At 43.4% G+C, this 22,305-nt stretch overlaps 1 protein-coding gene across 1 annotated transcript in view; it reads left to right on the top strand.

Moving 5' to 3' along the window:
- The window catches only part of LOC126455440 (cadherin-86C-like), a 290,066-nt gene that overhangs the window by 25,868 nt on the left and 241,893 nt on the right, over positions 1-22,305 (top strand). The window contains exons 5-7 of the mRNA XM_050091193.1: positions 5,311-5,439; positions 17,998-18,138; positions 22,123-22,246. Coding sequence (XP_049947150.1) covers positions 5,311-5,439; positions 17,998-18,138; positions 22,123-22,246 — 394 coding nt within the window. The remainder of the gene's footprint in view (positions 1-5,310; positions 5,440-17,997; positions 18,139-22,122; positions 22,247-22,305) is intronic.

Genomic DNA, 22,305 nt, shown 5'->3' with positions numbered 1-22,305 from the left:
TACTTTTATTGTTAACCGTCCAGTCATGGCTGAACTACAGACAACACGAGCTGTGTGCCTCCTTCCTGGTGGAATGACTGGAACTGATCGACTGTCGGACCCCTTCCATCTAATAGGTGCTGCTCATGCATGGTTGTTTACACCTTTGGGCTGGTTTAGTGACATCTCTGAGCAGTCAAAGGGACTGTGTCTGTGATACAATATCCATAATCAATGTCTATCTTGAGGACTTCTGGGAACCGTAGTGATGCAAAACTTTTTTCGATGTGTATATATGGCAAGGAGACCTGCACTGGTCCGCTGCACCAGTTCTGTCCTACGGTCAGGCATGGACGTTAAACGCGCAAACTATTAAATAAACTGGGAGTTATCCAAAGGATAGTGAATGTGTTGACGGTGATTAGAGAAGACAGGCAAAATAAAGATACAAGAAGTACGACGAGTGTTGGGAACATCATTGCGACTGTTGCGTCAGTTTCTCGTGGTTGTGTTTGACATACAGTCAGACTAACTGGAGGTGGACTAAAGTTGAATGGTGCCCTCTACCTCTAACGCTTTTACCTGTGATTGCATATCAAGTTATAATTCCGGCATTAACGCCATGAAAACATTCCCCTTAGCAAGAAATTTGACCCACGAATGGACAACAATGAGGTCTGTTAGATTTTAATGAAATGTGAAGTAATGAGCAAACTTCCAGAGCGCAATGGAACAACAAAGGGAACTTTAACATAAAGTAAATGAAGATAAACAGCAACGAACATCCTCAACTGTTCTAATACAACTAATCAATGTAAATGTATCTCTCCTCATAGGAAGTACTTTTGAAAGCAATATCTCGAAATATTCACTGCTGCAACAGGTGTCGAAGTTCTCTATGACCTGTAACCACGTTATTTGCCTGAAAATCGTACATAAATTCCAAAATACTATGTCTGCTGAAAGAAGATTATAGTAACATTAATTCTGCCGAAGGCAGTTCAATTTAAATATTTTGTCTACGCACATTGTACTAACATCAACAAACGTAGCTCGCACGTTATTATTAGAGATCGTAGGATTGAGAAACGACTTCGGGAGGAAAATACTTGCCAGAGAATTTCAACTGACTGCAGTTATTATTCAGAAAGTAGAGACGAAACCTCTTGAATAATATATAATATACATGAATTTCCCCTAACGGGTCATGTACAGTACCACACATTCACAAAAAGTCAATCCCCGTAATACCGTTTAGAAACTGAGAAAATAATGTGAAAGACGACCGATAGTTGCAGATGACTCGATGAGATATAGATGTTGATCTTCGCATGTTCAAACAAAGACTCGAACCACTCAAAGACCAGCCTTGCTCACGGACACACAATTGCAAACCATTTCTCGCAGATGTACCTGAAAAATCACGTAACACAGAATTACGCCAGAGCATAGCTAGCAAAAAAGCGATGTCACCAATAATGCTGGACACCGTAGTTTCGAAATCGAAATGCTCAAGTCAGTAATACACAGGGAAAATGCATAAACCTTACAAATTGTCGGTAGGCAGAACGATGTTAACCGCTTCAGGTGGAGACCACGAGTAGTAGTGACTGCTCACATGGCCCTATCGAACTCGAAACTCGACGGCAACTAACCTGATTGGCTGACTATGCGTACCGTTCAAAATATAGCTTAGAGACAAGCTTTTCACTACTCAACCGAAGATAACGCTATTTTAGCAGATGATACCATGGACTACAGAGTCTTTGAGTCATACGAATGCGTCCAACTCACGAACTGATACATAACATGAAAGTCATTTACAACAAATGACTTCCTAAGTAAGTTTTCTTGCTCAGTGGCTCAACGTATTTGAATATGAGAATTACTTGATATAAAATACGCAGGAAAACCTATATTTGAAGACTGCAATGGATGGAGAAGTATGAAATACCCATTTATCCAGCAGTAAACAAAAAAAAACTGATTATAATGGCGATATTTACGCACATGTTCATCATCATTCGCCGCTTGGGACTGAAACTTCTAGTAGGCACCAATGAGAACTCTTCTTGTAACTTTCACTCAGTCCAGATATTTCCGCCGGCCGAAGTGGCCGTGCGGTTAAAGGCGCTGCAGTCTGGAACCGCAAGACCGCTACGGTCGCAGGTTCGAATCCTGCCTCGGGCATGGATGTTTGTGATGTCCTTAGGTTAGTTCGGTTTAACTAGTTCTAAGTTCTAGGGGACTAATGACCTCAGCAGTTGAGTCCCATCGTGCTCAGAGCCATTTGAACCATTTTTTTTTAACCAGATATTTCCCTGCACAATTACGGCTTGCTTGGACCCCTCGAAGAGCACCCGCTTCTAGGCAAGTGAAACTCGATATATTGATATCGCGTTGTCGTTGCACAGCTCGCAATTTTTCACAGCAAAGGAATCACGATGCTGATAGAACATGAAAGGGAATCCTGACGTAGACGGCGAGTGTATCTCCAACAACTTCCGATTTTCAGACCAGTCGCTGCAAAGCTCAACAGTCGACCGTAATTCGCTGCATGACGAAATTTGTACTGAGGAGCCTAGACATTATGACCATCTGGTTAATGGCGCGCTGATGCACTTTTGAAACGCAATACAGCAGCGATTCTGCGTGGCATGCATTCGACAACACCAGATGTCTAGGCGCAGGTGATGCAATTCCCACAGATTACGAGCAGGTGGTGTGCGAGCTGGAGCTGCAAGCCGATAGCATTCCAGATGTGTTATTCGTATTCACATCAGGAGAATTTGGTGCCCAAGACGGCAACGCGAGTTCACTATGATGGTCCACAAACCACTATAGCGCAATTTTGGCCTTGTGTTCAAATGGCTCTGAGCACTATGGGACTTAACGGGCTCCGGAAAGGCTCAAAATCATGAAAAGTTCAATTTTTACTTTTTTGCGTTTTCTGAATCTGCAGACTATTACCTTTTAATAGATATATAATTTATTCAATTCCGAAGACTACAACTATTTTTAAATTTTTTTTGAAATGTGTTCTACATGGGCGTGACCCACTGTGGCGCTGTTAAACTGCTGTCAAATGGTGTTATTATTAACGTCCGTGTTCATCAGGTACATTTTAGTGATGTGAGATAAAGTATGTGTTGTGGCTAACCTGTGATGGTTCAATATATATCGCTGGTGTGATTGTCGATTGTTTCATGTTTATTTACTCTGTCGTTATCTCGAAAATATTCGTAATTAATTCTGTTTCTTGAGTCTCTGTTTTGTTGAAGTATAATAATGAGTAAAAGTAAAGTTATTAGAAATACTCTGAAGGCTTTTAAGAAAAGGAGAAATGTTGGAAAGCCAAAGGTATGTGTTATTACTGTAAACAATAAAGACGATAACCAAGTGAGTGAACCTAACCTCTCAAGTACACCTGCCCATAGCAGTCAAAGTGGGAAAGAAAATACTTCACAGAAGAAGCTTGGTTCAATGAGTGAAAACTATGAATGTTTTATGGGCGAATCGGATGTGAATGAACTATTTGATATGTCGGTTCTCAAAGGAATTTTTTCAAACTGTGTAAGATGTATTCATTGTAGTGAAGTTGGTCTGGAACTCTCCATAATAAAGCACGTAGGACTTGCTAGTGAAATACAACTCAAATGTGATAAGTGTTCATACATGACCACCTTTTGGAACAGTGTTGCAGTAACTGCAACTGAAGAAAATGGTAGCAAAATCTACGAACACAACAACGAGCGATGCTTGCTTTAGACAAGGAACGCCTTCGGGCTGCAGACAGGGCTGTAAAGAGTCTATAAATACAAGCAAGAGTAAACAGGAGGAGGAACAAGAGGAAGCTGGAGGAGGAGTTTGCAGAGGATGAAGGTAATCCATCCTATGGACCTGGAATGCACTAAAAAGTTAATCTAATCTTTGTCGCTCGATTCCCAAAACTTTTATTTTCTCATACTAATTACATGTTTTCTAAGGATCTTCCAAACATATTTGTTTCAAACTTTCAGTAAATGTTACACAGTACCTTCTGCATAATTTAACACAGCCTTTTTCCAAAAAATTGTATATTTTTGAATATATAAATAAAAAATTGCAAAAAAATGTTGTGAATTTTCATTACAATTGAAAAAAAATCATCTTTAATAACTGAACTAAAATTTTGTAAAACCCCTGTGTTAAGTTGTAGCCCATATTCCAATAAATAATCTGTAAAAAGTTCAACTTCCTACCTCAAATACATTGTGAGGAAAGATGTAATTTATAAGCGTTATTTTAACATTGCAAGTATAGGGCATTCCGGGGCCCCTTAACAGTTGAGGTCATCAGTCCCCTAGAACTTAGAACTACTTAAACTAACCTAAGGACATCACACACATCCATTCCCGAGCCAGGATTCGAACCTGCGATCGTAGCGGTTTTTGGAAAAGCGATAAACAACATACTGACGTCAAAAACAAGAAACATTTCACATTCAGACTGCTTGCAGCGCTGTATATTCACCTGGTGGCAGAAAGTGAAACTATTATATTTTCAGCATACTCCACGAGCGCAACGACTGCCCGCACTGTAGCGCTCGGAACACGGGCAGTTTAATTATAACGACCACAATGCGTGCCCCTAAAGCCACCAGGAGGCATCTAATCTCGAGGTACCCAGTGCTCGTAACGTTTCGGCTCCTCACTGTAATCGTATTACTATGCTGTTCTAGTAGAAGAAAATATTGATTTTGTTTGCTTCAAACACTTCCTTATCGCCAATGATCGTCACTTACACTTGCAGTCGAGAGAATTTCGATGCGCAATGTTTAAACTAAAGATATGTACTGCTTATGTCCTATTTGTGACTGGCCAATTACAACTAACTTGGAGAGGCTGACAAATGAGTTGAAAATTACTACGTTTTCGTTATTAAGGGTGGGATTCCGGGTCGGTAATTTTTCAAATAATATATATGCAGAGGCATTTTCTTATTGCTAGTTGCCGTGCGGGGTAGCCGCGCGGTCTCAGGCGCCTTGTCACGGACCGCGCGGCTCCCCCCGTCGGAGGTGCGAGTCCTCCCTCGGGCATGGGTGTGTGGGTCGTCCTTAGCGTAAGTTGGATTAAGTAGTGCACAAGCTTAGGGACCGATGACCTCAGTTTTTTTGTCCCATAATACCTTACCACGAATTTCCAAATTTATTGTCAGTTGGTAAAACATGTATTTATTCGTCCTAAGTTGTCAGTAATTTTTCACACTACCTAACCAATTGATTGAGTTAGTGTTGAACGTTTTTTGAAGTGTAACTTGCACCAAGAGCTACGGATTCCTGTTTTACCGCAGGGCTCTCCACTGTTCAGCCTGGGGAATACCTCTTTGGAGTCTGCGTCGACCATCAAGGCGGATATCATACTCGCTGGGGAACTCGACTTCGAGAAGCAAACGATGTATATGCTAACCGTGATGGCAATGGTGAGTGCAGTGTGTGTTTGTTTTCTCTTTTATAAGGTATCAAGTCACAACATACAGCTATACAAATAATAGAAAAGTTGAACGAAAACAGTTCATACAACGTTAAACTGTCGGCAATGCTTCACAGAGTGAATGTATACTTCTGATGAATTGCTTCCATGAGACTTTTCAGTTTTGTCTGGTGCAGTAGGGCGGTTAATTTCGTCAGTGGTGATGGAGGATGAAGTACACTCCTGGAAATGGAAAAAAGAACACATTGACACCGGTGTGTCAGACCCACCATACTTGCTCCGGACACTGCGAGAGGGCTGTACAAGCAATGATCACACGCACGGCACAGCGGACACACCAGGAACCGCGGTGTTGGCCGTCGAATGGCGCTAGCTGCGCAGCATTTGTGCACCGCCGCCGTCAGTGTCAGCCAGTTTGCCGTGGCATACGGAGCTCCATCGCAGTCTTTAACACTGGTAGCATGCCGCGACAGCGTGGACGTGAACCGTATGTGCGGTTGACGGACTTTGAGCGAGGGCGTATAGTGGGCATGCGGGAGGCCGGGTGGACGTACCGCCCAATTGCTCAACACGTGGGGCGTGAGGTCTCCACAGTACATCGATGTTGTCGCCAGTGGTCGGCGGAAAGTGCACGTGCCCGTCGACCTGGGACCGGACCGCAGCGACGCACGGATGCACGCCAAGACCGTAGGATCCTACGCAGTGCCGTAGGGGACCGCACCGCCACTTCCCAGCAAATTAGGGACACTGTTGCTCCTGGGGTATCGGCGAGGACCATTCGCAACTGTCTCCATGAAGCTGGGCTATGGTCCCGCACACCGTTAGGCCGTCTTCCGCTCACGCCCCAACATCGTGCAGCCCGCCTCCAGTGGTGTCGCGACAGGCGTGAATGGAGGGACGAATGGAGACGTGTCGTCTTCAGCGATGAGAGTCGCTTCTGCCTTGGTGCCAATGATGGTCGTATGCGTGTTTGGCGCCGTGCAGGTGAGCGCCACAATCAGGACTGCATACGACCGAGGCACACAGGGCCAACACCCGGCATCATGGTGTGGGGAGCTATCTCCTACACTGGCCGTACACCACTGGTGATCGTCGAGGGGACACTGAATAGTGCACGGTTCATCCAAACCGTCATCGAACCCATCGTTCTACCATTCCTAGACCGGCAAGGGAACTTGCTGTTCCAACAGGACAATGCACGTCCGCATGTATCCCGTGCCACCCAACGTGCTCTAGAAGGTGTAAGTCAACTACCCTGGCCAGCAAGATCTCCGGATCTGTCCCCCGTTGAGCATGTTTGGGACTGGATGAAGCGTCGTCTCACGCGGTCTGCACGTCCAGCACGAACGCTGGTCCAACTGAGGCGCCAGGTGGAAATGGCATGGCAAGCCGTTCCACAGGACTACATCCAGCATCTCTACGATCGTCTCCATGGGAGAATAGCAGCCTGCATTGCTGCGAAAGGTGGATATACACTGTACTAGTGCCGACATTGTGCATGCTCTGTTGCCTGTGTCTATGTGCCTGTGGTTCTGTCAGTGTGATCATGTGATGTATCTGACCCCAGGAATGTGTCAATAAAGTTTCCCCTTCCTGGGACAATGAATTCACGGTGTTCTTATTTCAATTTCCAGGAGTGTATACACAAGATTTAACGCTATAGAAACGACTGTAGGTATTCGATCATGTTCAAGATGGATGAGTCAGCAATCCAGGACAGCTGCTAACTTGTTCGGTAAACAATGCTTTAACAACACTAGCAAAGGAAACTGAGTTATAATTTTACACTATTCCGTCCTTGCTACTGAACAATTTATGTACGATAAATTCAAATTTAAACCGTTTACATAATGCTCGTCAGAAAATCGTGATAGGTGAGCAACAATAACACCAAAAAAATACTATGAAACCTTGAGTCATGCAATTTTTAAGGTCACATCAGTAAGAAAATTTTAAGCATAAGCATTTATGTCCGTCTGGCAAATGGCTACTCAATCTTTATCTGCATACAGGATGTGACATTAGACCGTATTAGGGTCTTCCAATTATCATTGGTCCACGAAATAGTGTCCTAACATCTATATGTGTTGTGCTAAAGTATTCTTGATGGTGGCGAGACATTTGAAAACTTCCGCTCAGCTGTCAATGTCCAATCCACCTTCAATTCTTCCCAGCCGAGAACACTGGTAATAAATTTGCTTTAACGCATCTTTTCACACAGAATGCAGGGCGAACCTTCTGAACCGAATGACTAAATCGACATGCACTCTTGCTTCCACTGCCTCATTCACCGCAGATTCTCAGAGCCATCAGCACTACTTATGATCTTTGCATGTCATTCGCTAACGCTGTAATCCGCCACTGCGGATGTACTTGTGTGACTTGGGCGAAACCTTCTGAAAATCTCCACCCAGTGCGCTTGGTCGATATAACACTCGCCAGACTCACATCGAGTGCTACAGGTGTCAAGACACCCGCGGCCTCAGTGCCCCTTCGGTGGGACTAGCATATCTATAACGTGCTGGGTGGATTCTTCTCTGCCGTTTATACTGGACACATATCACTTTCTGCAATGAGATGCTCGTCAACGGTACTAAGAGAGTGGAAGAAGGGAATTTCTCTACTACACCGCTATGTGATGTGAGAATATACCAACTTCATCTCGTCTCTGAATTGTCGTCATCTTTCGTTTTCTACCTTTTGGAATTCGAATAGTAACAGAGGGTTGCTTTGAAAAATTACGAGCGCCAGCTCAGTTTGTGCGTATAGTACCGCTGTGTCTCAAAACCTTGCGCTCGTTCTCGCAAGTCACCCCCCGGAGGTCACAATATTAACTCTATTGGGCATCAGCGAGTGGCAGTGACGCCTAACTGTGCAGCCGGGGGTGGTTAGCCTAGAGTGCGCGACCAATAACGTCCCAGAAAATCAAAGACAAATTAGTGTAAATTAATAATAAATAATTAAAGTAAAACATCAAAGGCTACAGTTGAAGTTTATAAGGGAGAAGTAGACTTCCTGTGAAGACAAGGGTGATAGTACGACAAAATTAGCAATTCTTGTTTATTTTATGTGTGTCATTCCTACATTTCTTCTACCAGTGGACATATAATTGAATACCTTTACCGGAAATTCCCCCCCCCCCCCCCCCCGCCCCTACGATCCACATGTTCTTTCTTTCTTTTGCTGTCTTCTCTTGTACATCCTTGCACTCTTCTTAGGAACGTCATTTCTTGAGCCTGCATTCAACTTTCTTGGCGTTGTGTTGTCAACCATGCTGCACTTCCATAAATAAGGGTTGGTACTGCTATGCTTTTGTAAACCTTCAGCGGGTTTCTTTCCTGACTTTCTTCTGCAAATTTTTTAGAATAGTTCCACACTTGGAAATAACTTTATTTCATTTTTGGACTACATCATGATTATATTCACATGTGTCGTCACACCTTTAACGTTGAAAATGTTCAACTTGCTCCAGGTATTCGTTATTCAAGGCTACTTTCGATCTTACAGGCTGTGCGCTTTGAAATTCCATCACTTTCGTTTTATCTACAGACAGTTTTATGTTGTATTCTGAATCCATCTGCTGCAACTTATTGGCCCCCAACTGAAGTCCATTTTCATTCTCTGGAACCACGGTTTGCTCATCTGCATATAGGAGTACATTTAATATAGCGTCACAACCTAAAAAGAACATTTTTATTCACTATATTCTCTTTACTGAACACTTCACCTACATATAAAAGCCTGTCGGGGAAGTACAGCGTCCTTACCCCTTTATTTGTGTTCATTGACATTATAGTGATTATGTTGGTGACGGTGACGTTATTTCGGTGTTCGCATATAAACTCTTGATAGCGAGTGCGGGTAAGCTACTACAAACAGCATAGTGAACGCATTGTTGTGGCCAAGATAGACACGAAGCCCACGCCTACTACAGTAGTACAAGTTTATATGCCAACTAGCTCTGCAGATGATGAAGAAATTGAGGAAATGTATGATGAAATAAAAGAAATTATTCAGGTAGTAAAGGGAGACGAAAATTTGATAGTCATGGGTGACTGGAATTCGACAGTAGGAAAAGGAAGAGAAGGAAATGTAGTGGGTGAATATGGATTGGGGCTAAGAAATGAAAGAGGAATCCGCCTGGTAGAATTTTTCACAGAGCATAACTTAATCATAGCTACTTCTTGGTACAAAAATCATGAAAGAAGGTTGTATACATGGAAGAACCCTGGAGATTCTAAAAGGTTTCAGATAGATTATATAATGGTAAGACAGAGATTTAGGAACCAGATTTTAAATTGTAGGACATTTCCAGGGGCAGATGTAGACTCTGACCACAATCTATTGGTTATGAACTGTAGATTAAAACTGAAGAAACTGCAAAAAGGTGGGAATTTAAGGAGATGGGACCTGGATAAACTGAAAGAACCACAGGTTGTACAAGGTTTCAGGGAGAGCATAAGGGAACAATTGGCAGGAATGGGGGAAAGAAATACAGTAGAAAAAGAATGGGTAGCTTTGAGGGATGAAGTAGTGAAGGCAGCAGACGATCAAGTAGGTAAAAAGACGAGGGCTAGTAGAAATCCTTGGGTAGCAGAAGAGATACTGAATTCACTTGATGAAAGGAGAAAATACAAAAATTCAGTTAGTGAAGCAGGCAAAAAGGAATACAAACGTCTCAAAAATGAGATCGACAGGAAGTGCAAAATGGCTAAGCAGCGATGGCTACAGGACAAATGTAAGGATGTAGAGGCTTATCTCAAGAGGGGTACGATAGATACTGCCTACAGGAAAATTAAAGAGACCTTTGGAGAAAAGAGAACCACTTGCATGAATATCAAGAGCTCAGATGAAAACCCAGTTCTAAGCAAAGAAGGGAAAGCAGAAAGGTGGAAGGAGTATATAGAGGGTCTATACAGGGGCGATGTTCTTGAAGACAATATTATGGAAATAGAAGAGGAGGTAGATGAAGATGAAATGGAAGATATGATACTGCGTGAAGAGTTTGACAAAGCACTGAAAGACCTGAGTCGAAACAAGGCCCCGGGAGTAGACAACATTCCACTAGAACTACTGACAGCCTTGGGGGAGCCAGGCCTAACAAAACTCTACCATCTGGTGAGTAAGATGTATGAGACAGGCGAAATTCCCTCAGACTTCAAGAAGAATGTAGTAATTCCAATCCCAAAGAAAGCAGGTGTTGACAGATGTGAAAATTACCGAACTGTCAGTTTAATAAGTCACAGCTGCAAAATACTAACACGAATTCTTTACAGACGAATGGAAAAACTGGTAGAAGCTGGCCTCGGGGAAGATGAGTTTGGATTCCGTAGAAATGTTGGAACACGTGAGGCAATACTGACCCTACGACTTATCTTAGAAGCTAGATTAAGGAAAAGCAAACCTACATTTCTAGCATTTGTAGACTTAGAGAAAGCGTTTGATAATGTTGACTGGAATACTCTCTTTCAAATTCTGAAGGTGGCGGGGGTACAATACAGGGAGCGAAAGGCTATTTACAATTTGTATAGACACCAGATGGTAGTTGTAAGAGTGGAGGGACGTGAAAGGGAAGCAGTGGTTGGGAAGGGAGTGAGACAGGGTTGTAGCCTCTCCCCGATGCTATTCAATTTGTATATTGAGCAAGCAGTAAAGGAAACAAAAGAAAAGTTCGGAGTAGGTATTAAAATCCATGGAGAAGAAATAAAAACTTTGAGGTTCGCCGATGACATTGTAATTCTTTCAGAGACAGCAAAGGACTTGGAAGAGCAGTTGAACGGAATGGACAGTATCTTGAAAGGAGGATATAAGATGAACATCAACAAAAGCAAAACAAGGATAATGGAATGTAGTCGAATTAAGTCGGGTGATGCTGAGGGAATTAAATTAGGAAATGAGACACTTAAAGTAGTAAAGGAGTTTTGCTATTTGGGGAGCAAAATAACTGATGATGGTCGAAGTAGAGAGGATATAAAATGTAGACTGGCAATGGCAAGGAAAGTGTTTCTGAAGAAGAGAAATTTGTTAACATCGAGTATAGATTTAAATGTCAGGAAGTCGTTTCTGAAAGTATTTGTATGGAGTGTAGCCATGTATGGAAGTGAAACATGGACGATAAATAGTTTAGACAAGAAGAGAATAGAAGCTTTCGAAATGTGGTGCTACAGAAGAATGCTGAAGATTAGATGGGTAGATCACATAACTAATGAGGAGGTATTGAACAGAATTGGGGAGAAGAGGAGTTTGTGGCACAACTTGACTAGAAGAAGGGGTCGGTTGGTAGGACATGTTCTGAGGCATCAAGGGATCGCCAATTTGGTACTGGAGGGCAGCGTGGAGGGTAAAAATCGTAGAGGGAGACCAAGAGATGAATACACTAAGCAGATTCAGAAGGATGTAGGCTGCAGTAGGTACTGGGAGATGAAGAAACTTGCACAGGATAGAGTAGCATGGAGAACTGCATCAAACCAGTCTCAGGACTGAAGACCACAACAACAACAGCATTTACGAGGTGAGATGGACAACCTCATTTAGCCATCACATTCCACAGCATTTCTCTGTTCACATTACCAAGTAATCTGGGTTTCCCAAGTAAATTCTCGTCTCTTTTCTATAACTCGTTGTATTGTAAAAACATTGTCAGTAGTTGATTGTCCCTCTCTAAAACAAGAATTTAATGCTAGCAAATACTGAAAAGGAATATCAAAAGTAAGCAGCATAGGAGGATGGCCGTCCTGTCATTGGGTGACGCTTCTGAGCAAGTGCTTATCTAGCAGAGCTTGCCATCTGCTCATGATTCCCTCCCACTTCCAGTGGAGTCGTAGTAAAACGCTTCTCACGTAGATTTAGTGGCCGACTCTTTTTTTTTTTTTTTAGGGATATTGTTGACAGAAGGGGAGGCTACACAAATCAAGAAGCTGAATTCTTTATTCAATATTCATCTATTTAAAACGTCGCAGCAGTGCTCCGCATTCACAAATGTTTGAATTTTGAAATATTGCCACTGTAAAGTTCTTCAAGAGAGTAGTTTGCAAACCATTCTCTTCTTAATGCGGCCTGCTTCGAATAATTACTGCTGTTAATGTTAATAATTGTTACTGTTAGTGTTAATAATCTTTATGTTGCTAAAGTGTAAGTCCACAATGGATCGCCATGACGTTACGCTATGCTATAAGGGTCCCGTGGATGACAACCAAAGGGTTGCTGCTGCGAAAAGAAACGGCACTCCACACCATCAATCCTGATTATCCGGTTGTATGGCAGGCGACAGTCAGGTGGTTACCCCACCACTGTCCGGTGCTTCTCCAGACACGTCTTCTGCCTGGAATCTCATTGACTGGAGTAGAACTGTCTTCAATGAAGAGTCCCACTTCGAACCGAGCCTCAATGAGCCGCGAAAACTAGTCTGGAAATACCCCAGACAGGGGTGGGAAAACAAACTATCGCCCGAGATACAGCCCGATACGCAGGAGTAATGGTCTAGGATGCCATTTCTATTCATAACAGGGTCCCGCGGCACACTTACAGCACAGTGGTACGTCGACAATATTCTACATCCTGTTTTGTTGCTCTTCATGGCAAGCCATCCTGGGCTTACATTGCAGCAAGACAATGATCGCCCGCACACGGCGAGAATTTCTACATCTACATCTACATTTATACACCGCAAGCCACCCAACGGTGTGTGGCGGAGGGCACTTTACGTGCCACTGTCATTACCTCCCTTTCCGGTTTCAATCGTTTATGGTTAGCGGGAAGAACGACTGCCGGAAAGCCTCCGTGCGCGCTCGAATCTCTCTAATTTTACATTCGTGATCTCCTCGGGAGGTATATGTAGGGGGAAGCAATATATTCGGTACCTCATCCAGAAACGCACTCTCTCGAAACCTGAACAGCAAGCTACACCGCGATGCAGAGTGCCTCTCTTGCAGAGTCTGCCACTTGAGTTTGCTAAACATCTCCGTAACGCTATCACGCTTACCAAATAACCTTGTGACGAAACGCGCCGCTCTTCTTTGGATCCTCTATCTCCTCCGTCAACCCGACCTGGTACGGATTGCACACTGATGAGCAATACTCAAGTATAGGTCGAACGAGGGTTTTGTAAGCCACCTCCTTTGTTGATGGACTACATTTTCTAAGGACTCTCCCAATGAATCTCAACCTGGTACCCGCCTTATCAACAATTAATTTTATATGATCATTCCACTTCAAATCGTTCCGCACGCATACTACTAGATATTTTACAGAAGTAGCTGCTACCAGTGTTTGTTCCGCTATCATATAATCATACAATAAAGGATCCTTCTTTCTATGTATTCGCAAACGTTACATCTGTCTATGTTAAGGGTCAGTTGCCACTCCCTGCACCAAGTGCCTATCCGCTGCAGATTTTCCTGCATTTCGCTACAATTTTCTAATGCTGCAACTTCTCTGTATACTACAGCATCATCCGCGAAAAGCCGCATGGAACTTCCGACACTATCTACTAGGTCATTTATATATGTTGTGAAAAGCAATGGTCCCATAACACTCCCCTGTGGCACGCCAGAGGTTACTTTAACGTCTGTAGACGTCTCTCCATTGAGAACAGCATGCTGTGATCTGTTTGCTAAAAACTCTTCAATCCAGCCACACAGCTGGTCTGATATTCCGTAGGCTCTTAATTTGTTTATCAGGTGACAGTGCGGAACTGTATCGAACGCCTTCCGGAAGTCGAGGAAAATAGCATCTACGTGGGAGCCTGTATGTAATATTTTCTGTCACATGAACAAATAAAGCGAGTTGGGTCTCACACGATCGCTCTTTCCGGAATCCATGTTGATTCCTACAGATTAGATTCTGGGTTTCCAGAAACGACATGATACTCGAGCAAAAAACATGTTCTAAAATTCTACAACAGATCGACGTCAGAGATATAGGTCTATAGTTTTGCGCATCTGCTCGACGACCCTTCTTGAAGACTGGGACTACCTGTGCTCTTTTCCAATCATTTGGAACCTTCCGTTCCTCTAGAGACTTGTGGTACACAGCTATTAGAAGGGGGGCAAGTTCTTTCGCGTACTCTGTGTAGAATCAAATTGGTATCCCGTCAGGTCCAGTGGACTTTCCTCTGTTGAGTGATTCCAGTTGCTTTTCTATTCCTTGGACATTTATTTCGATGTCAGCCATTTTTTCGCTTGTGCGAGGATCTACTACTTGTCTCAGTGCTTGCCAAACACTACCTTGGACAGGTTGGTCGCCAGATGCCTCCCCCGTTGAGAACGTTTGGAGCATTACTGGCAGAGATTTCCAACCAGCTCGGAATTTTGGCGATCTGACGCACCAACTGGCCAGAATTTGGTACGATATCACTCGGAGGACATCCAACAAATCTATCAATCGATGTCAAGCCGAATAACTGCTTGCATAAGGGCCAGATGTGGACCAATACGTTATTGACTTAATCAATTTTTGAAACTCGTTCTCTTCAATAAATCATCCAATCTTTCTGAAATTTTAATCATTTGTTTGTTTGTACGTGTATATCACGTCTACCGGCTGCTGTCTAATTTGTATAAGTCCTTCTCTTTTCTGTCTTACAGTTTAATATACGAGGGTGAGTCAAATGAAAACCTTAAATTTTTTTAAATATTATTTATTGTGCAGAAGTGGTACAAAGCTGTATCACTTTTCAACATAATCTCCCCCACGCTCAATGCAAGTTCTCCAGCGCTTACAAAGTGGATAAATCCGTTTAGCAAAAAATTCTTTTGGTAGTCCGCACAACCACTCATGGACCGCATGGCGTACCTCTTCGTCAGAACGGAACTTCTTTCCTCCCATTGCGTCTTTGAGTGGTTCAAACATATGGAAATCACTTGGTGATGAGGAATGGCGCCATTCTTTGCTCGCTCTCTTCGTTTCCGGTTGGTGGAAGTGAACCCAGGTTTCTTCCCAAGTAACGATTTTTGCAGGGAAGCCATCACTTTCTCGTTCAAAGCGCCGAAGAAGTTCTTCACAAGCATCAACACGTCGTTCTTTCATTTCAGGAGTCAGCTGCCGTGGCGTCCATCTTGCAGACACTTTGTGAAACTGGAGCACATCATGCACAATGTGGTGTGCTGACCCACGACTAATCTGTAAACATGCTGCAATGTCATTCAGTGTCACTCGGCGGTTTTCCTTGACTATGGCTTCAACTGCTGCAATGTTCTGTGGAGTCACAACTCGTTGTGCCTGACCTGGACGAGGAGCACCTTCCACTGAAGTCACACCATTTGCGAACTTCCTACTCCATTCGTAGACTTACTGCTGTGACAAACATGCATCACCATACTGAACCTTCATTCGTCGATGAATTTCAATAGGTTTCATACCTTCACTACGCAAAAACCGAATAACAGAACGCTGTTCTTCCCTGGTGCAAGTTGCAAGTGGGGCGACCATGTGTATGCTGATACTGCGACAGTATGCGTGCATCTGCACTATGCTGCCACCTACAGGCCATTCTGCACGCTGTTTGTAGCACGCTTACCAACTTAAGGGGGGTAGGACGTCAAACGGCCCGACTTGGAGCAGGAGAGGCACCACAGGACATTTTAATTTCCACTGTCTATACTTTTACAAATAAATTCATAAAACTGTTTCAGCATGAGCAGGAAGGATTCACAATTCACACTCATAGCAGTGGAAGTTCGAAAACTGTGGTGTGCATACTATAAGACCTTCGGTACACACACCATCAGATTATTTGACTTGTCGCTCTAATGAAGTAGGCGAGTGTCAAAAATGTCTCGTGCTCTTATTGTGGCGTGTCTATCTTCTGCCATTAGGTCAGACGATAGAAATGCCACTTGCACGCTTAGAGTAGCAGATTGACGATGACCAGCTTTAAACAGAACTTGATTAATTTTCACACACATTTATTAAAATAATAAAAATCATAGATATTACGTAACTTGATTCTGGATGCTGTTTACAATTGACAATCTGAAGTTCCTTTGGTGTTGGCACGTTAATCTTATTCTCACATATCTCTGATACTTGACAAAGTGGCTATACATTTCTCTTCATGGCTATGTACAGGAATATGATACCTTATTAGGCGCAGACTGAAACTTGACTACAGACGAATGCAGACTGGTACAGACTGACTAATCGGAGGTCTGTACACTCGTTATAATACCTCGCGCGTTCAGGTATCACTGTGCGAGTGTGATCCGCGAGGAGAAAAGGTTCTACGTTAGCAGCAATCTCATTGGCTGCGTTACATATTAATATGCGGATCGGCGGAAGCAGAATTTGGTCCGTCTCTAAGACAGCGCCATCTCGTAGTGCGGAGACGGACGAGCGCTGCGCCTGCGCTGTTGTACTTAGCGGGGCGTGCTCTAGTGGGAAACTTGTGTACGCGCTGACTACTACGCGGAACTATGTAAACAACAAAAACATAACGAAATGGTTTTTTTTTACATGTGAAATTTCATCATTTTTTTCACTTACTCATGGCAGTATTTGTTGCTGTAGGTACACTTATCTTCATAAGTAAGAGAGATTCTTCGTTGAATCTTGCACAGCATACAAACCACACTTAAAGGTGTATGAAACTCTAGAATTTTCGAAATCTATTAAAAACTGTGGTAAAAAGTGAGGTAATTAACCATGAAATTTATGTTTTTTGTAAACTTGAAGTTTAAAAAATAACAGTTCAATCGTTTCTTCATAAATTAAATAAATTCTAGAGTTTCGTGCGCCTGTAAGTATGCTGCGCAAAAATTCATCAAAGAATGTCTCTAACATATGAAGAAAAGTGTACCTATAGCAACAAATGCTGCCATTAGTAAGTGAAAAAAATGATGAAATTTGACATGTAAAAAAATTACTTCGTTATGTTTTCGAAATTCCACTGCAATGAGTGTGAATCCTGAATCCTTTCTAGTGATGCTGACAAAGTTTTATGAATTTATTTGTAAAAGTATAGACACTCGAAATTAAAATGTCATGTGATGCCTCTCCTGCTCCAAGTCGGCCCGTTTGACGTCCTACCCCCCTTAAAGGATAACGGCGCGAAATTTCGATTTGTTTTTACAAATTTAAAGTTTTCATTTGACTCACTCTCGTAAAAGCCGAAGAAGAAAATTAACAGAGACGAATTTAGTGGAAAAGCATTGAACGTGATAGAATTGAAGGGTGGGAAAGTGAAAAAAGTCGACTGAAGGGGTCAGAAGATAGGAAGAAATAAACGTAGTGAACAGATGAAAGAGCAGTGGAAGAAAAGAAAAAGAACAACGAATAAGAAATTGAAATTAGCCGACGGTCATTAGTTACCCCTTCCGAAAAGAAAAAGAAGTCTGTATCCCTGATTCCAGGCGGGGACAAGTGTATCCTGTAAGGCCCACTCCATCTTCTCCCCTCCCTCTTCAACCTTGAGGATACCTACGCCACGTTGAACAACCCGGAAGGTGAGCCGTAACTTGAGTCGTGTTACGTAGCTGCTGGGAGCGAACTTTTTCCGACGCCGTGGCCGCTCAGCTGGTGAGGCGTAACGCCACTGGGTGTGTGTTGACAGAACGCCTACGCGGACCCTGAGCTGGACACGCGCAACGTGGCGACGGCGAGCGTCGCCGTGGCCGTGCTCGACGTGCAGGACTCGCCGCCCTACTTCACGCACGCGCCGCCCCTCACCAGACTCACCAGCGCCGTCAAGCAGGTACGTCACCCTCTCGTCCACACTGCATGCTGTCATTCACTCCCAGGACATAACTGTATTCACCATGTTGTTGTTGTGGTCTTCAGTCCAGAGACTGGTTTGATGCAGCTCTCCGTACTACTCTACCCTGTGCAAGTTTCTCAGTACCTACTGCAACCTACATCCTTCTCAATTTGCTTAGTGTATTCATCTCTTGGTCTCCCTCTACAATATTTACCCTCCGCCCCGTCCTCCAATACTAAATTGGTGATCCCTTGATGCCTCAGAATATGTCCTACCAAACGATCCCTTCTTCTAGCCAAGCTGTGCCACAAACTCCTCTTCTCCCCAATTCTATTCAGTACCTCCTCATTGAATAGAATTTAATTAATGAAACGAGAAAATATAAAAATGCAGTATATGAAGCAGGCACAAATGAATACAAACGTCTCAAAAATGAGATCGACAGGAAGTGCAAAATGGCTAAGCAGGCATGGCTAGAGGACAAATGTAAGGATGTAGAGGTTTATCTCACTAAGGGTAAGATAGATACTGCCTACAGGAAAATTAATGAGACCTTTGGAGATAAGAGAACCACTTCCATCAACATCAAGAGCTCAGATGGAAACCCAGTTCTAAGCAAAGAAGGGAAAGCAGAAAGGTGGAAGGAGTATATAGAGGGTCTATACAAGGCCGATATACTTGAGGACAATATTCTGGAAATGGAAGAGTATGTAGATGAAGGTGAAATGGGAGATACGATACTACGTGAAGAGTTTGTCAGAGCACTGAAAGACCTGAGTCGAAACAAGGCCACCCGCAGTAGACAACATTCCATTAGAACCACTGACGGCCTTGGGACAGCCAGTCCTGACAAAACTCTACCATCTGGTGAGCAAAATGTATGAGACTGGCGAAATACCCTCAAACTTCAAGAAGAATATAATAATTCCAACCTCAAAGATAGCAGGCGTTGACAGATGCGAAAATTACCGAACTGTCAGTTTAATAAGTCACGGCTGCAAAATACTAACGCGAATTCTTTACAGACGAATGGAAAAAGTGGTAGAAGCCGACCTCGGGGAAGATCAGTTTGGATTCCGTAGAAATGTTGGAACACGTGAGGCAATACTGACCCTACGACTTATCTTAGAAGCTAGATTAAGAAAAGGCAAACCTACGTTTCTAGCATTTGTAGACTTGGAGAAAGCTTTTGACAATGTTGACTGGAATACTCTCTTTCAAATTCTAAAGGTGGCAGGGGTACAATACGAGGAGCGAAAGGCTATTTACAATTTGTACAGAAACAAGATGGCAGTTATAAGAGTCGAGGGGCATAAAAGGGAAGCAGTGGTTGGGAAGGGAGTGAGACAGGGTTGTAGCCTCTCCCCGATGTTATTCAATCTGTACATTGAACAAGCAGTAAAGGAAACAAAAGAAAAATTCGGAGTAGGTATTAGAATCCATTGAGAAGAAATAAAAACTTTGAGGGTGACCGATGACATTGTAATTCTGTCAGAGACAGCAAAGGACTTAGAAGAGGAGTTAAACGGAATGGACAGTGTCTTAAAGGCAAGATATAAGATGAACATCAACAAAAGCAAAACGAGGATAATGGAATGTAGTCGAATTAAGTCGGGTTATGCTGAGGGAATTAGATTAGGTGGTGGTGGTGGTGGTTAGTGTTTAACGTCCCGTCGACAACGAGGTCATTAGAGACGCAAGTTCGGGTTAGGGAAGGATTGGGAAGGAAATCGGCCGTGCCCTTTCAAAGGAACCATCCCGGCATTTACCTGAAACGATTTAGGGAAATCACGGAAAACCTAAATCAGGATGGCCGGAGACGGGATTGAACCGTCGTCCTCCCGAATGCTAGGTTAGGAAATGAGACACTTAAAGTAGTAAAGGAGTTTTGCTATTTGGGGAGCAAAATAACTGATGATGGTCGAAGTAGAGAGGATATAAAATGTAGACTGGCAATGGCAAGCAAAGCGTTTCTGAAGAAGAGAAATTTGTTAACATCGAGTATAGATTTAAGTGTCAGGAAGTCGTTTCTGAAAGTATTTGTATGGAGAGTAGCCATGTATGGAAGTGAAACACGGATTATAAATAGTTTAGACAAGAAGAGAATAGGTTTCGAAATGTGGTGCTACAGAAGAATGCTGAAGATTAGATGGGTACATCACATAACTAATGAGGTCAACATTGTCAAAAGCTTTCTCTAAATCTACAAATGCTAGAAACGTAGGTTTGATTTCTCTTACTCTATTTTCTAAGATAAGTCGAAGGGTCAGTATTGCCTCCCGTGTTCCAACATTTCTACAGAATCCAAAGTGGCTTATTAAACTGATTTTAATTTCACATCTGTCAACACCTGCTTTCTTTGGGATTGAAATTATTATATTCTTCTTGAAGGCTGAGGGCATTTCGCCTGTCTCATACATCTTGCTCTCCAGATGGTAGAGTTTTGTCAGCGCTGGCTCCCCCAAGGCCGCCAGTAGTTCTAATGGAATGTTGTCTACTCCCTGGGCCTTGTTTCGACTTAGGTCTTTCAGTGCTCTGTCAAACTCTTCACGCAGTATCATATCTACCACATCATCTTCATGTACATTATCTTCTATTTCCATAATATTGTCCTCAAGAACATCTCCCTTGTATAGACCCTCTATATACTCTTTCCACCTTTCTTCTTTCGCTTCTTTGCTTAGAACTGGGTTTCCATCTGCGTTCTTGATATTCATACAAGTGGTTTTCTTTTCTCCAAAGGTCTCTTTAATTTTCATGTACGCAGTATCTATCTTCCCCCTAGTGATGTATGCCTCTACATCCTTACATTTGTCCTTTAGCCATCCGTGCTTAGACATTTTGCACTTCCTGTCGATCTCATTTTTGAGACGTTTGTATTCCTTTTTGCCTGCTTCATTTACTGCATTTTTGTACTGTCTCCTTTTATCAATTAAATTCGGTGTCTCTTCTGTTACCCAAGGATTTCTATTAGCCCTCGTCTTTTTACCCGCTTGATCCTCTGCTGACTTCACTATTTCATCTCTCAAAGCTACCTATTCTTTTTCTACTGTATTTCTTTTCCCCATTCTTGTCAATCGTTTCCTAATGCTCTCCCTGAAACTCTCTACTACCTCTGTTTCTGTCAGTTTATCCAGGTCCCATCTCCTTAAATTCCCACCTTTTTGCAGTTTTATATTCATCATATGTAGACAATAAAAAGGTTCATTGCAAATTGTGTCCGGAAATAAAGTCAACGTGACAGCAGTGCAAGATATCAGCACATTGCTGCAGATTTCAATGCTGAGCCATCAACAAGTGTCAGCGTGCGAACATAACATCGATATGGGCTTTCGCAGCCGAAGGCCCACTCGTGTACCCTTGCCTGGTGGGACGAGTCTCGTTTCAAATTGTATCGAGCGGATGGACGTTTACGGGTACTGGGACAACCTCATAATCCATAGACCCTGCATGTCAGCAGGGGACTGTTCAAGCTGGTGGAGGCTCTGTAATGGTGTGGGGCATGTGCAGTTGGAGTGATATGGGACCCCTCATACGTCTAGATACGACTGACAAGTGATACGTACGTAAGCATCCTGTCTATCACCTGCAACCATTGAAGTCCATTGTGCATTCCGACGGAATTCCAGAATTACCACAGCGTGGCTCTAGGAACACTCTTCTGAGTTTAAACACTTCGCTGGCCACCAACTTCCCCAGACATGAACACTGTCGAACATATCTGGGATACCTTGTACCGTGCTCTTACGCATTTATGGACAGCCCTGCAAGATTCATGGTGTCAGTTCCCTCCAGCACTACTTCAGACATTAGTCGCGCCCATGCCACGCCGTGTTTCGGCACATCTGCGTACTCACGGGGGCACCACACGATAATACGCAGGTGTACCAGTTTTACACCCGCTGTAATGCGTGAATCAAGTGACGCGATTCCACAGCTAGCTCACAACTTGGGTCACATGCTTTCCCGTCCTCTCTGCAGGGAGACGCCGTGGTCAGCGTGCAGGCGGAAGACGGCGACCGCGGGCAGCCGCGGGAGATGCGCTACGGCCTCGTCTCGGAGGGGACGCCGCTGATCTCCTTCTTCTCCGTCGACGAGCGATCAGGTCAGCTGTGCGCCCGACACTCAGCCTGTTCACCACATTTACGATATTTTCTCGTGCAC

The sequence above is a fragment of the Schistocerca serialis genome, chromosome 1 (assembly GCF_023864345.2).
Source record: "Schistocerca serialis cubense isolate TAMUIC-IGC-003099 chromosome 1, iqSchSeri2.2, whole genome shotgun sequence".
Classification (NCBI taxonomy): Eukaryota; Metazoa; Arthropoda; class Insecta; order Orthoptera; family Acrididae; genus Schistocerca; species Schistocerca serialis.
The sequence above is the reverse complement of the archived record's forward strand: the minus strand, read 5'-3'. Positions and strand labels throughout refer to the sequence as shown.